Below are 15085 nucleotides of genomic sequence, written 5' to 3'. Positions count from 1 at the left end.
TCAAATCTTCAATCTGCTTCAAACCTGAAATCTGCTAAGTTGCTGAGGCTGTCCTCAAACCTACGACCCTCCTGGCTCAGTCTCCCAAGTACTGGGATTGCAGGCTTGCACCACCAACCCCTTCTCAAAATAATTTTTTTTTTTAAAAAAGAGCTGGGGGTGTAGCTTAGAGGTAGAATGCCCCCGAGTTCAATCCCAAGTACCAAAAAAATATAGAGTAAGGCTTTTTTCTAGGATCCAAGGGCTGCTGTGGTGTGATCTGCCCTCCCCAGCCCCTCACCCCACTACCCCTAGCTGAGGTTTAGGGTTAGGGTTTTGCCTCCCGTCTGGAGGTGACACCTCATCCCAGTGTAGGTTGAAGGATTTGAAATCTCTAGATGTGCAGGAAAATAGTGCCAGTGCCGAGCACATGGTGAGCACTGGATGCCCTCGGCCTCTTCCTGCCCTTCTGTGAGCCAGAAGCCACACCTTTAGCAGAAACTGGCTCTTAGCACAGGTGCCTCTTAACACCATTTGTAAGTGTTTTTATTTCAGGAAATGGCCAATCTCTTCAGAGCGAGGAGGTAACAGATGGCTTTCTGGCAGTGTATATATTGGCTCTGATCCGGGCGTGGTGGCGCACACTTGTAATTCCCGCGCTTGGGAGGCTGAGACAGGAGGATCGTGCAGATTCAAAGTCAGCCTCAGCTACTGAGTGAGGCTCTCAGCAACTTAGTGAGACCCTGTTTCCAAATAAAATATAAAATGGGTCTGGGAGTATAACCTGGAGGTAGAAAGCCTCTGGGTTCTACCCCCAGTACCATAAAAAAAAAAAAAAAAAAAAAAATTGGCTCTGAGCCAGGCGTGGTAGGGCACACTTGTAATCCCAGTACTTGGAAGGCTGAGACAGGAGGATCACAGGTTCGCAACCAGCCTCAGCAACTTAGAGAGGCCCTCCACAATTCAGTGAGACCCTGTTTCAAAAGAAAAAATAAAACAGGGCTGGGGGTGTAGCTCAAAGGTGGAATGCCCTAGGGTTCAATCTCCAGAATCACAATAAATGAATGAATGAAAAAATAAATAAGCAGGCAGGCTGGGGTGAGCTGGACATGGTGGCATCTGTCTATAATCCAGTACTTAGGAGGCTGAGGTAAAAGGATCTCAGGCTCCAGGCCAGCCTCCAGTTGACAACCTGGCAAGACTCTGTTTCAAAACAAAAAAAGGGGGAGCTCGTAGTATATCTTGGAGGTAGAATGTCTCAGATTCAATCCCCAGTACCAAAAAAAAAAAAAAAAAATGGCTCTGAAGCTCTGTCCCTTGGCTCACTCCTCTGGCCAGGACCCAGTGTGCTCAGTATGGCTGACCTCTCTCTCTGATTGGTTTCAGCAGGGCCCGCTCCCTCGGGGGTGCAGCTGGCGGCACCCGCCACCGTGGATGAAGTCCACTCTGATGACTCCGATGACATCGTCATCCCGTCTCTGCCCATGAAGAAGAACCCCTCCCCGTTCTAGGTCCCCAATCATTGTCTCCAAATGGTGATGGCTGCCAGGGATAGGTTAGGGTAAAAGACAAAGCACATTCTAGAGGACTTAATAACTAAGTTGGAAAGGTCGTTTATCTTGCGAGAGGAAGAACAATTCCTCCTGACCCCTCAGCATCTCCACCGGCTTTCTCAGGCAATTGGCGTGTGGCCCGTCCGCGGCACTGCCCGCCTGTGTCTTCCTCTTTGGGAAGGCCGGGGCCGTCACTCTCTCCTCCACCTCAAGCCACGGGGAGCCAGCGAGGCGCCACCTTCCTCATCCTGTGACGTCACCGCCAACTCAGCTTACTCCTGCAGACGCGGCCCAGCACCCTTCAGGGGTGAGAGCACCAGGCTTCCCTGCTCCCCAGCAGAACACAGCCACCTCAAAGCCAGTGAGAAGCTGCAGCCAGCAGGGCCCCACGATGAGCTCCCACCATTGGTGTCCCTCTCCTCTGTCCAGGTGGAGTCCTTTCCCCGGGTGGACAAATACTGAGAAGTACCCAAGGCTGATGGAGAAGCAGCGCCACGCCTGCTTTAAAGAGGCCCCGGGCCGTCCCAGGGGGAGCAGGGGGAGGAAGCAGGCCCTTCACCCCGAGAGCAGTCTCCCGAGAGGGTGTGGGCAAGGCCCTCTGGGGCCCAAGGACAGCCCCCGCCACCCTCAGGCTGGCCCCTTCCAAAGCTGGCAGCTTGAGGCACTGGCTGTGGGGCTCCTTTGAGGAGCCCAGTTTTGGTCTCTCACTTGTCTAAGATTAGCCCTTACTGATGGGTAAAAATTAAGTGCCTTAGCCCAGGTTTTGAGAGCATCTGACCCCTCAGGACTGCACCCATCCATCTCTCTGTGCCGGCCGGCCACCTGGGGACCTTCTCAACCAGGCCTGGCCATCACCTTAGCGCTGAGGTTAGCGAATGCCCTCTTGGACTGCGCTGCTGGGGCACCTGAGGGTTTTGCTGCTGAGGCAGTTTGATCTTCAGGCATCAAACTGTTCTTCCCAACAGAACACCTGTTTCCCTTCAGGAGCCTTTCAATGCTGACCTCCCCTGGCAAGGCAGGGGAGCTCTGTGCTGTCCACCCGCCCCTCGGAGGGAGGGGCACAGGCCCCCACCACTGGGATGGGGCCTAGTAACGCCAAAGGACCTGTGTCTCCTCACAGGTCACTGTCCAGCCCCTTTCTCCACCTGGGCTTTGTTTATATAGTAGATAGAAAAAAATTCAGCCAGCGGCCTGGCTGGGTTCAGGTTTTCTGTTTGGTCTGTGGGCTGCCGGGTCACTTTTCTTTCCCCACGGAACCTCCCAGTAGCTTTGGCCGACTCTGGCTGACATGAGCCCTCTGAGGGCCTGTCTCCATTCAGCCCAGGGTCTGTCTACCCGCTGATGCCCATGAGCGCACAAGTGGCCCTGCCTGGCCTGGGCGCCCGCCGCCTGCCAGAGGCCCTCCCTCACTGGCGGAGGGCACTTCTACATTACGAGTTCTCTTCTGGGACCAGTGGCCCACAGTTCGAGACCACAGGGGGCTGAAGGAAGATGACTCACCAGGGTCGTCCCTTGCCTGGGCTTGGCAGAGTGGCTGCAGGGGAGGCTCGCACGCAGGACCCAAGGGGCCTGGCCATGGCGGGGTGTGGGGTTAGGATGAGCCCCTGGCTTGCACTTCCTGAGAAGTACCCCGAGCATTGTATATATGTATATTTTCTCATCTGTCCTCCTTTGGTGCAACGTTGTTGATCTATTAAAAGCAAATGTTTTATTCGAAATCTACCTTGGTAAATCCGAGTACTTCACGTCTGTGTCTTGAGCTGTGTCCTGTCTCCATCAGCGGCCACCGCTCACAGAGCAGGCCGTGGTGTGCCTCTCGGAGTGGGGACTGCGTGTCTCCAGCACTCATTCCGTCCTGATTGTCACCGCAAAACCTTCACATCACCTTGAGCTTAAAGAAGTAGAAAAACTTCACCTGCTGTGACTGGCTGCGGAGGCAGACTGACTTTAAAAGATCACACCCACGTGGCAATGCGTGCTTGTAATGCCAGTACTTGGGAGGCTGAGACAGGATTGTGGGTTCTCAGCCAGCCTCAGCAACTTAGTGAGACCCTGTTTCAAAAAAAAAAAACAAAATGAGCCGGGCGTGGTGGCGCACGCTTGTAATCCCCACGCTTGGGAGGCAGAGACAGGAGGATCACGCAGGTTCGAAGTCAGCCTCAGCTACTTAGGCTCTCAGCAACTTAGTGAGACCCTGTTTCCAAATAAAGTATAAAATAGGTCTGGGAGTATAGCCCGGAGGTAGAAAACCTCTGGGTTCCACCTCAGTACCACCAAAAAAAAATTTTTTTAAATGGCTGGGGGCGTAGTTAAGAGTAGCATGCCCCTGGAGTCAATCCTCAGGATGACACACACAGAGAACCCAGGAGCTAGGTGGCGCACACCTGTAAGCCCGGTCATTGGAGGCTGAGCCAGGAGGATCGCAGGTTCAAGGTTGTAAAGCGCTTAGGACAGGAGAGGTGAATCCAGGCAGAACCACAGCCCTCGGCTCACCAGAGGTAGCCGAGGAGGGAGGGCCCAGGACCAGCGAGGCTACCCAGGAACTAGAAGGCGGCAGAAGTGTGCCTGGGGCACAAGCTCGTGGCAGGTGGACTTAGGGGGAGATGTGTGGCAAGTTCCTTTGTAGAGTGCAGCCCCAGCACGCGGCATCGGGAGAAGGCTTGAGTGGTCCCCTCCGAGGAGGAGCAAGGAGCCAGAGGAAGCCCAGATGAGCAGAGCCAGCCTGGACTGAATTCCCCAAGCCCAGCACCCGGTGTCTGAATGATGCAGCTTGGAGTGATAGGGACTTGTGTTGTCTACCTGTGTATTAAGGAGGGACTGTAGTGGAACGGCCGGTGTGCTGTTATCGTGGCTGATGGATTTTTTTTTTTTTGTGTGTGTGTGTGGTACTGGGGTTCCTGGAAGCCCTTCTACCTCCAGGCTACACTCCCAGACCTATTTTTACATTTTTATTTGGAAACAGGGTCTCCTAAGCCAGCGCGCGCGGCTGGCTTCGAACCTGTGCGATCCTCCTGTCTCTGCCTCCCAAGCGCGGGGATTACAAGCGTGCGCCACCACGCTCGGCTGATGGATTTTTTTTGGCAGGGGAGATACTGGGAATTGAACCCAGGGGCATTCTACCTCCCAGCTACACCCCCAGCCCTTTTTACTTTTGAAAAAGGGCCTCACTAAGTTGCTGTGGTTGGCCTTGAACCTTCACAGCCTTTCTCAGCCTCCCACTTATTGGGTTTACAGGCACGCACCACCCGCACCACCCGGCTGATGATTGTCTTTGTCTCCAGACAAGGGAGGTGAGGACTGTGCTCTCAGTCCCTGAGATGGACTGAAACCTTCCCTGCAAAAAGACCAGTCGCACTAGGAAAACAACAGCCAGCTACACATAGATCTAAGTACAGCAGAGATCTGCTCCGCTCGGAGAGGTAGAAATACCTTTTGCGGAAAGCACTATAACCTTCAAGATCTAAATAAAAATTCCATTATAGCCTGTGTGAACTAACTGTAAATTCCTCCTTGGGCACTGGAAGCAGTATTCACTCTTACGCGGCTGAGAGTTTATCAGGACCAGAGACGCAAACCCTGCTGTGGTGCAGGCCCCACCTCCTCAGATTCCCTCCTTAGCACTCACACCGCCCCCCCATCAGGGGACCACAGCCAGGCAAATGCCCCAACACAAGAGAAATTATGTCTGGAGGCTGAACTCTAAAAAGGTGTGTCAGGGGAGTAAGGAAGGGAGCCTCTAGTCTTTGAAATATTTTTCATTTAATTAAGTATTTTTGTGATGCTGGGGGTTGAAGCCAGGGGCATCATACCATCAAGCTACACCCCCGGGCTTTTTTTTTTTTTTTTTTTGGTGGTACTGGGGATGGAACCCAGGGGCCTTCTACCTCTGGGCTACACTCCCAGACAACCTATTGTGTGTATATATATATAATTTTTTGGGGGGGGAAACAGGATCTTTTAAGCCAGCAGAGGCTGGCTTCAAACCTGTGTGTTCCTCCTGTCTCCGCCTCCCAAGCGCGGGGATTACAAGCCTGCGCCACCATGCTTGGCTCTCCCCCAAGGCCTTTTTATTTTTCGTCTTGAAACAGGGTCTCCCTAGGTTGCTGAGTCTCACTACTTGCTGAGGCCATTCTCGAACCTACAATCCTCCTGTCTTAGCCTCCCAAGTACTGGGATTACAGGAGTGTGCCACCATAGCTGGCTTCAATTTTTTTTCAATTACTCCAATCTTATACATAATTTGTACATGAATCTTTTGGAAGGAATAAGAATTTTTTTTCTTTTTTGTAATAATAGGGGCACTCTACAGCTGAATTGCACCCAGCCCTTTTTCTTTTTTTTTTTAATTTTGAAATAAAGTTGCCTAAATTGCCCAGGTTTAGCCAGCTGTGGTGGCGCACGCTTGTAATCCAAGTACTTGGGAGACTGAGACAGGAGGATCACAGGTTCGCAGCCAGCCTTAGCTACTTAGTGAAACCCTATTTCAAAATAAAGAATAAAAGCCGGGCGTGGTGGCGCACACTTGTAATCCCCGCGCTTGGGAGGCGGAGACAGGAGGATGGCGCAGGTTTGAAGCCAACCTCTCTGGCTTAAGAGACCCTGTTTCAATGTGTGTGTGTGTGTGTCTGTGTGTGTGTCTGTGTGTCTGTGTGTGTGTGTGTGTGTGTGTGTGTATTAGGTCTGGGAGTGTAGCCTGGAGGTAGAAGGGTTTCCAGGAACCCCAGTACCACCAAAAGAAAGGAAGGAAGGAAGGAAGGAAGGAAGGACGGACGGATAAAACATAGGGCTGGAGCTGTAACTCGGAGGTAGAATGCCTGTTGTGTTCAGTCCCCAGTTACACAAAAAATAAATTGCCAAAGTTGCCCTTGAACTTGTGATCCTTCTGTCTCAGCTTCTCAAGTATTAGAATTATATATGTGTGCCACCATACCCATCTAAGGCTTTCATTCTATTATACATACATACATACATACATACATACATACACATACATACATACTGGGGATCCAATCCAGGGGCATTCTATCTCCAAGCTATACCCCAGCCCTTTTTATTCTGAAACAGGATCTTCTAAATAGCTGTGGTTCTCACCATGTTTCTGCTGGCCTTAAACCTGCAGTCCTCTCACCGGGCGTGGTGGCGCAGGCTTGTAACCCCCGCGCTTGGAAGGCTGAGACAGGAGGATCGCACAGGTTCGAAGCCAGCCTCAGCTACTTAGTGAGGCTCTCAGCAACTTAGTGAGACCCTGTTTCCAAATAAAATATAAAATAGGTCTGGGGATGTAACCTGTAGGTAGAAAGGCCCCAGGTTCCACCCCCAGTACCCCCCCCTCCCACACACACACACAAACCTGCAATCCTCTCTTCATACTGGAATTACAGGCATGCACCAACAAGCTCCAAGACAGTTTTATTTATTTATTTACTTATTATTTTTAGGCATTGGGGATTTAACCCATAGGCATTCTGCCTCCTAGCTATACCTTCAGCTCTACTTTTCTTTATTTTGAAACTGGGTCTCACTAGGTTGATGAAAGTTTCACCACTGTCGCTAAACCTGAGATCCTCCTGTCTCAGCCTCCCAAGTACTGGAATTACAAGTGTGTGCCACCACATGTGGCTTCCAAGACAAAAAATTTTTTTTCAGTACTGGGGATGAAACCCAGTGGCATTATACCTCCGAGCTATGCCCCCAGCCCTATTTTTTTTTTCTTTATTTTGAAACAGAGTCTCACTGAGTTGCAAGGGACCTCACTAACTAGCTGAGGCTGTCTGTGAACTACAATCCTCCTGTCTTAGCCTCCCAAGTACTGGGATTACAAGCGCGTGCTACCCCACGTGACTGACTTCCAAGACAGTTTTAAATGACATTCCTAGCCAGGCATGGTGCTCACTTGTAATCCCAGTACTTGGGAGGCTGAGATAGGAGGATTGCAAGATCAAGGCTGTTCTCAGCAACTTAGCGAGACCCTGGTGTAGCTAAGAGGTAGAACACCGTGAGTTCTGTCTCCAGTACCGAATAAATAAGGCATTCCTTCAAGTTTCCAAAGGATATAGGAAAAAGAAGAATCTGAATCCCTAGTTCCTTTTATCATCAATGCTGGTTCAGGACAGGAATGAGGAGATAAAGAGGGTTGGCCTGGCCACAGGGCACTAGTTAATGGCCTTGGGCCAGCACCTTCCCAGCGGCCCTGGGAGCTGGCCCCAATTACAGCCCCAAGGGTCGGCCCCATTAGTCTGTGCCTGTGAGGAATCGGGCAAGGTTTCCATGGTGCTGTGTCCCTTCCTGAATGAGGAGCGGGGGCACCTCTGCGCTACTCATTAATTAAGCCCAGAACAGCCTGGGATTCAAAGGAGAGGCCCAGTGTGTGCCAAAGTTCCTGGGCTGCCATTCACGAGGCCAGCCTGGGGCGCTCTCCCACCGGCCTTTCCCTTCCCAGGCCCGGCTTCCAAGGGATGAAAGCCGAAGCTGCTCACTGTAATGCGAGCTCCCAGCAGCAATACCTTCTCATAACTGCTTCCTGCCCAGCACACAGCTGATTGCTCCAGGTCTTACCCTAGATCCTGCTGCACACATACGTGCATGCGTGCATGTGTGTGTGTGTCACTGGGGCTTGAACCCAGGGGTATTCTACCTCTGAGCTGATCCCCTGTCTCCCAAGTACTGGGATTACAGACATGCGCCACCACGCCCGGCTCCTGCCCCATCTCTTGCCTCCCTGCCTTTTGAATTTTTTTCTACCTCTGGCACTCAGCTGCTGCTTCTGTATTAGTGGGAGTGTACCCCCGTTCTGTCCTCAACATCCCAACCCACCTGTCCCTCTACCCATCAACTGGACATTGGCAGGTACACGGCTCCAGTGTCCCCACTTCAGCTGGTCCCAGCTCTGACTTAACCTTCATCCCAACCTGCTCCCTGGCTAACAAACTCCATCCCCAGTCACAGGTGATCACCCCAGAAACCTGAGGGTCACCCCGTGTCCCTCCACCTCTGCAGCCCGCCCACAGCCTCCAGGTCCCACAGGGGCCACCGCCCCAGGAGTCCTCAACTCACCTCTGGCAAGGTGGGAGACCCAGCCAGCCAGCTCCCACGGCCCCCAGGATAAAACCCATTCCTGAGCAGGCAGGTGGGAGGATCACAGGCTCAAAGCCAGCCTCAGCAACTTGGTGAGACCCTGTTTCAAAATTAAAAATAAAAAGGGCTGGGAATATAGCTCAGAGGTAGAACGCCCTTGTGTTCAATCCCAAGCACCACAAAATAATAATAAAAGTTAAAATAAAATGAGCTGGGTATGGTGGCACATGTCTATAATACCAGTATTGGGAGACTGAGACAGGAAGAGCACAGGTTCAAGTCCAGCCTCAACAACTTAAGAAGACTTCAGCTATTTAGCAAAAAGCCAGCCAGCCTGCCCGCCCATCTGCCCGCCTGCCTGCCTGCCTGCCTGCCTGCCTTCTTTTCTTCCTTCCTTCCTTCCTTCCTTCCTTCCTTCCTTCCTTCCATGCTATGAATTGAACCCAGGGGCATTCTCTCTCCGAGCTATACCCCAGCCCTATTTTATTTGGAAACAGTTTCTTGCTAGGTTGTTGAGAGCCTTGCTAAGTTGCTGAGGCTGGCTTCAAACCTGTGATCCTCCTATCTCAGCCTTCCAAGTCCTGGAATTAAAGGTGTGCGCCACCACCAGGAGCTGCAAAACCCTGTTTTTCAAAATGAAAAATAAAAAATGTAAAAAGCCTGGGGGTGTAGCTTGGAGGCACCCATTACCAATATAAAATAAAATAAGACATTAAGGAGATAAGAATGTAGTTAAGTAATAGAGAGCTTGCCTCACATGCACAAGGCCCTGGATTCTGTCCTCAGCACCAAAGATAAATAATACCCTAGAAACACTCCCCCCCCCCCCGGGGAGCGGCTCCTGGCATTTACTCCTGGCCCCTTTGCTGCCACTTCTTGAAACATCTCATTCAGGCCCACACATCTTGACTCACATCTGAGTTGCTTGAGACTCCCACAGCATTTTAAAACTGAGAGTACAGCCAGGCATGGTGGCGCACACCTATCGTCCCAGCAACCGGGGAGGCCGAGATAGAAGGATTGCATGTTCGAGACCAGCCTGAGCAACTTAGCAAGACCCCCGGCTGTGGGTGTAAGTAAATGGTAGAGCGTTTGTGGGTTCAATTCTCAGGGCCAAAAAGGGGGGGGGGGCAGGAGAAAGAGTCAAGCCTGGGGGCACAGGCTGTAAAATTCCAGTACTTGGGAAATTCAGATGGGAAGATGACAGGTCTCAGCAATTTAGCGAGATTCTGTTTCAAAATAAAAAGGACTAGGGGTATAGTTTGGAGGTAGAATACCCTTGGGTTCAATCCCCAGTACAGAGAGAGAGAGAGAGAGAGAGAGAGAAGGAGAGAGAAGGAGAGAGGGGGGGGGGGGCATGGCAGTGTGCAACCCCAGGACCATCTGCAGAGGTGGCTGTGGCTTTGTTACCTCAACATAACCACTGGCTGTGTGTTTCAAGTGGCTTTTTAAAGCTCATTCTCACTGCCGCCCAATACTTGCAAATAAGAGGTTTGACCCCTAGAATGACTCCTCCCGAGCTAAATCCCTCTGGTAATGTTTGTAGCACAGCTTCCGGCCGGCTCCTCCCTCTTCCCTAGACACCGTGTAGCTGTCAGAAGCAGCTAATTGAGAGCCTGCTATGGTGAGGGTGTGTGTGTGTGTGTGTGTGTGTGTGTGTGTGTGTGTGTGTGTGTCCAGGGATTGAACCTAGGGGAGTTCTACCTCAGAGCTACACCCCCAGCCCTATTCTGTATTTTTTATTTTGAAACAGAATCTCGCTAAGTTGCTGAGGCCTCTCTAAATCGCTGAAGTTGGCCTCAAGTCTATGATCCTCCTGTCTGAGCCTTCCAAGCACTTGGAGGACAGGCGTGCACCACCATGCCTGTGAGATGCTTTGTGAGGACATAAATAGATCTTAGCCTCCCTCATTTTCCAAAGTGTTCTCAGGGGAAATTCTTCCCTGAATTTCTTTTTCCTTTTTTTTTTTCTTCTTCTTTTTTATTTTTTTTGTGGTATTGGGGGCTGTAACCCAGGGCTTTTCTACCTCCAGACTATACTCCAGACCTATTTTCTATTTTATTTGGAAACAGGGTCTCACTAAGTTGCTGAGAGCCTCACTAAGTAGCCGAAGCTGGCTTCGAACCTGTGCGATCCTCCTGTTTCAGCCTCCCAAGTGCTGGGATTACAAATGTGTGCCACCATGCCTAGCCTAAATTTCTTTCTTTCTTTCTTTCTTTCTTTCTTTCTTTCTTTCTTTCTTTCTTTCCTTTTTTTTTTTTTTTTTTTTTTTTTGGTGGTACTGGGGTTCCTGGAAGCCCTTCTACCTCCGAGCTACACTCCCAGACCTATTTTATATTTTTATTTGGAAACAGGGTCTCACTAAGTTGCTGAGAGCCTCACTAAGTAGCTGAGGCTGGCTTCGAACCTGCGCGATCCTCCTGTGTCCACCTCCCAAGCGCGGGGATTACAAGCGTGCGCCACCACGCCTGGCTTCCCTAAATTTCTTCACCGAACGCCAGGACTTTTCTCACCCCTGCTGTTTGTCTCCTCTAATGCATTCCCAACCTCAGCCTGCAAGACACCATTCTATTCCAGCGCCTCCCTTGGAATCCCAGTACTTGAGAGGCTGAGACAGGAGGATCGGAGGTTTGCAGCCAACATCAACAGCTTGGGCTGAAAATATAGGGCTGGGGATGTAGTTGAAGGTAGGGATGCCCCCGAGTCTAATCTGCAGTATCTCTCTCTCTTTCACACACACACACACACACACACACACACACACACACACACCACACAAGTGTAGAGTAGCCACATATTATCCACAGTACCCTACTTAGAAATAACTACTCTAAGGGCTGGAGATAGAGCTAAAGCACTTGGCTAGCGTGAGCCAGGCCCTGGGTTCAATCCCCAGTACAATCACTCAAGCAATCTACTATTGCTATTTGATAACTATTGTAGATATCTCTCTTTGAAGGATGGGTGGGTGGATGGATGAGTGGTTGAGTGGAGGGGTAGATGGATGGGTAGATAGGTGGATAGAATATAGATGGGAGGGAGAATGGTTAGGTGGGCGGATGGATGGATGGATGGATGTCACATGGGTAGATGAGTAGATAGAAGGATAGATGGAAGGATGATTGGGTGGGCAGATGGATGGGTATATAGAAGGAAGGAAAGAAGGAAGAAAGGGGAGGGAGTGAGGGAGGGAGAGAGGAAGGAAGGAAGAAGGAAGGAAGGAAGGAAGGAAGGAAGGAAGGAAGGAAGAAGGACACATGGATGGAGGAATGGATTAATGGATGGTTGAGTTGGTGAGTAGATGGGTAGATGGATGGTCACACAGGTGAATGGATAGGTGGGTGAACAGAAGGACCGAAGATGTTTGAGTGCATGGATGAATGAATAAAAAGAAGGAAAGAAAGAATCAAAGGACAGGTAAATACTACACAAAAATAATTTTACAGGAGCTGGACATGGTGGCTCATACTTGTAATCCCCGCATTTGGGAGGCTGAGACAGGAGGATCAGCTGTGGTTTCATGAACAGCCTCAGGTATACTTAGTGAGGTCCTTTGCAACTCAGTGAGACTCTGTTTCAAAATAAGAATAAAAAATAGGGCTGGGATGTAGCTCGGAGGTAAAATGCCCTTGGGTTCCATCCCCAGTACCACAAAAATAACAATAATTTTCTACATAGTGAATAGAGAAAGATATACAGTATTCTTATTTATTTATTTGTTTATTTATTTATTTATTTATTTGGTGGTACTGGGGTTCCTGGAAGCCCTTCTACCTCTGGGCTACACTCCCAGACCTACGAACCTGCGCGATCCTCCTGTCTCTGCCTCCCAAGCGCGGGGATTACAAGCGTGTGCCACCGCGCCCGGCCACAGTATTTTGATTTTTAAAATATTACCTTTGCTTTTAGTTGTATTTAACAGAAGAAAGGGGGGCCTGGAGGAATTGTTGAACTGTGGAGTTCACACTGGTTAAAATCGTTAAGGTGTTTAGTTTTTGATACTGGGGATCAAACCAGGGGCATTCTATCTCTGAGCTACACCTCCAGCCCCATTTTACTATTTTGAAACGGGGCTCACTAAATTGCCAAGGGTCTCACTAAGTTGCTGAGGCTGGTGGCAAACCTGCAACCTGCCTCTCTGTCTCTCAAGTACCGGAATTACCAGCCTGCGCCATCACACCCGGCTACCGAAATCTCTGCACGTGCATGACGGCACTCATGGTCTGAGTTCTCCAGCACACAGCTAAACTGGTGCCGAGATTTCTCCTGTCCTTTCAATAATGTTTTTTGCTTTGCTTGTGTGGTGCTGGGGATTGAACCCAGAGGCATTCTACCTCTGAGATCCACCCACACGTTCACTTAATTAATTATTTAATTAATCAATTTGTGGTCCTGGGGATGGAACCCAAGGGTATCCTACACCCCCATCCCTATTTCTTATTCTTTATTTTGAAACAGGGTCTCCCTGGGATTACGAGCATGCGCCACCACTCTCAGCTTCAAAAGTGTTTTGTGACACTGAGTTATCCATCTACCATTTCTGAGCCATGTATCTTACCTCCTCTGTCTTGTAGGTCATGTCTCCTATTGCTTAGGCTTCACAAGGGCTGCTCTTCCTCTTATTTTCTCTGATACAAGTTTTCCTCTACTCTCTGCTTTTGGGAACCCTGTGATTGAGGGCTGCAGGCTGCTTCGGGGGACTGTCCTAAGGGATGGGGATGGCGGAGGGATGCAGAAAGGGCACTGAAGTGCTGGACCCTGTGGCCAGGTGTGAGAAGGATGCAGAGGTTGGTGGGGGGTGGGGCTGGCACGCAGGTTCTGCTGCTGGAGCAGCTGAGGAGATAATGGCCTCTGTGCTGACAGGGGACCTGGTGAAGGCCTCTCAGTGCCCAAAAGAAAAGCTCGGGCATCCCAAATCCCCTTGGGAGCCTAGCTGCTGGTCCAGACAGGCAAAAGGGGAGGAGGCCTGGCCTCTAAGAAGCAGCCCAGGGTTGGGATGTTTCCACTGTCCCTACTCTGTCATCCTGCCTAAGCTGCTTGTTCAAGGGCTGCTCCTGCTGCCAGCCTCCTCCAGGGACCCCGATGGAGCAGAGGGGCGCTGCAGGGTGCAGCGGCGGCAGTGGCCGTTCAGAGCTGGCCTCCGCCGGAGGGCACTGTAGTCAGCCAGGTGCAGCCGCCTGCCCCCATGCTGGGGAGTTAGCCAAGAAGATGGAGAGGAACTGGGTATGGTGGCACACACGCCTGTAATCCCAATATTTGGGTGGCTGAGACAGGAGGATCACAGGTTCAAGACCAGCCACAGCAATTTAGCAGGACCCTGTTTCAAAGTAAAAAATAAAATAGGACTGGGGGTGTGGCTCAGAGGTAGAATATCCCTGGGTTTCTGGCATGGTGATGCATACTTGTAATCCCAGTATTTGGGAGGCTGAGACAGGAGGATTGCAGGTTCAAGGCCTGCCCCAGCTACTTAGTGAGGCTCTCAGCAACTTAGTGAGACCCTGTTTCAAAATAAAGACTAAAAAATAGGGCTAGGGTGTAGCTCGGAGGTTCCACCTCCCCTCTGGGTTCCACCTCCAGTACCACAAAAAAAGAAGAAAGAAAGAAAGAAAGAAGAAAGAAGAAAGAAAGGAAGAAAGAAAGGAAGGAAGGAAGGAAGGAAGGAAGGAAGAAAGAAAGAAAGAAAGAAAGAAAGAAAGAAAGAAAGAAAGAGGGCTGGGAGTATAACTTGGAGGTAGAATGCCCCTGGGTTCAATCCCCAGTACCACAAAAAGAAAACAAAAACAAAAACAAAACAAAAAAAAAAAACCCTGGGTTTAACCCTCAGTGCCACAAAAAATAAATTAATTAAAAATAAAAAGGACTGGGAGTATAGTTCTGAGGTAGACTGTCCCTGGGCTATATCCCTAGTACTAAAAAAAAAAAAATATCCTGGTGGGTGACTGGGGCAAGCCTCAGTTTCCCCACGTGTGGAATAGGACACACTGGCTGTCTCTGGACGACACATTTTTATTTCTGCAGAGCAAGAACACATTTTTATTCCAGAAACACACATGCAGGACTCACTGCATGCTTACCACAGCCTACTCGCCGGCCCTGCCCACCCTGTACCTGGGGAGAGAGGCTGGGCAGATGTGGAGGCTTTGCTTGTCCTGGGGACTTTGGACTTGGTCCTAAGGCCCTGGGAACTCTGGGTGGGGCCAGCTGGGAAAAAGCCAGGCCAGATTCCTCCTTGGAGTCAGACAGAAGGGGTGCTGTGGAGAGGAGAAGCTCTGTCCAGGCCCTTACCACTGCTCCCTGCACCCCCTAGGCCTTTTTTGTTGTTGATTTCTTTAGTGTGTGTGTGTGTGTGTGTGTGTGTGTGTGTGTGTGTGTGTGTGTATGTGTTACTGGGGGATGGAACCCAGGGGCTTTCTACCTCTGGGCTACTCTCCCAGAGCTATTTTTTTATATTTATTTGGAAACAGGGTCTCACTAAGTAG

The 15085-nt window shown here is 50.4% G+C and overlaps 1 protein-coding gene across 1 annotated transcript in view; it reads left to right on the top strand.

Annotated features, from left to right (window-relative positions):
• IQCE (IQ motif containing E) overlaps window positions 1–1503 on the top strand; it is a gene marked incomplete at its 5' end in the record, with an annotated part of 55045 nt that extends 53542 nt beyond the window's left edge. Inside the window, one exon of the mRNA XM_080703819.1 lies at window positions 1360–1503. Within this exon, the coding sequence (XP_080559945.1) occupies window positions 1360–1490 (131 nt within the window). The 3' untranslated portion in view covers window positions 1491–1503. The remainder of the gene's footprint in view (window positions 1–1359) is intronic.
• Window positions 1504–15085: the final 13582 nt, after the last annotated feature.

This window comes from Muscardinus avellanarius (genome assembly GCF_963383645.1).
Source record: "Muscardinus avellanarius genome assembly, chromosome: 10".
Lineage (NCBI taxonomy): Eukaryota > Metazoa > Chordata > Mammalia > Rodentia > Gliridae > Muscardinus > Muscardinus avellanarius.
The sequence above is the reverse complement of the archived record's forward strand: the minus strand, read 5'-3'. Positions and strand labels throughout refer to the sequence as shown.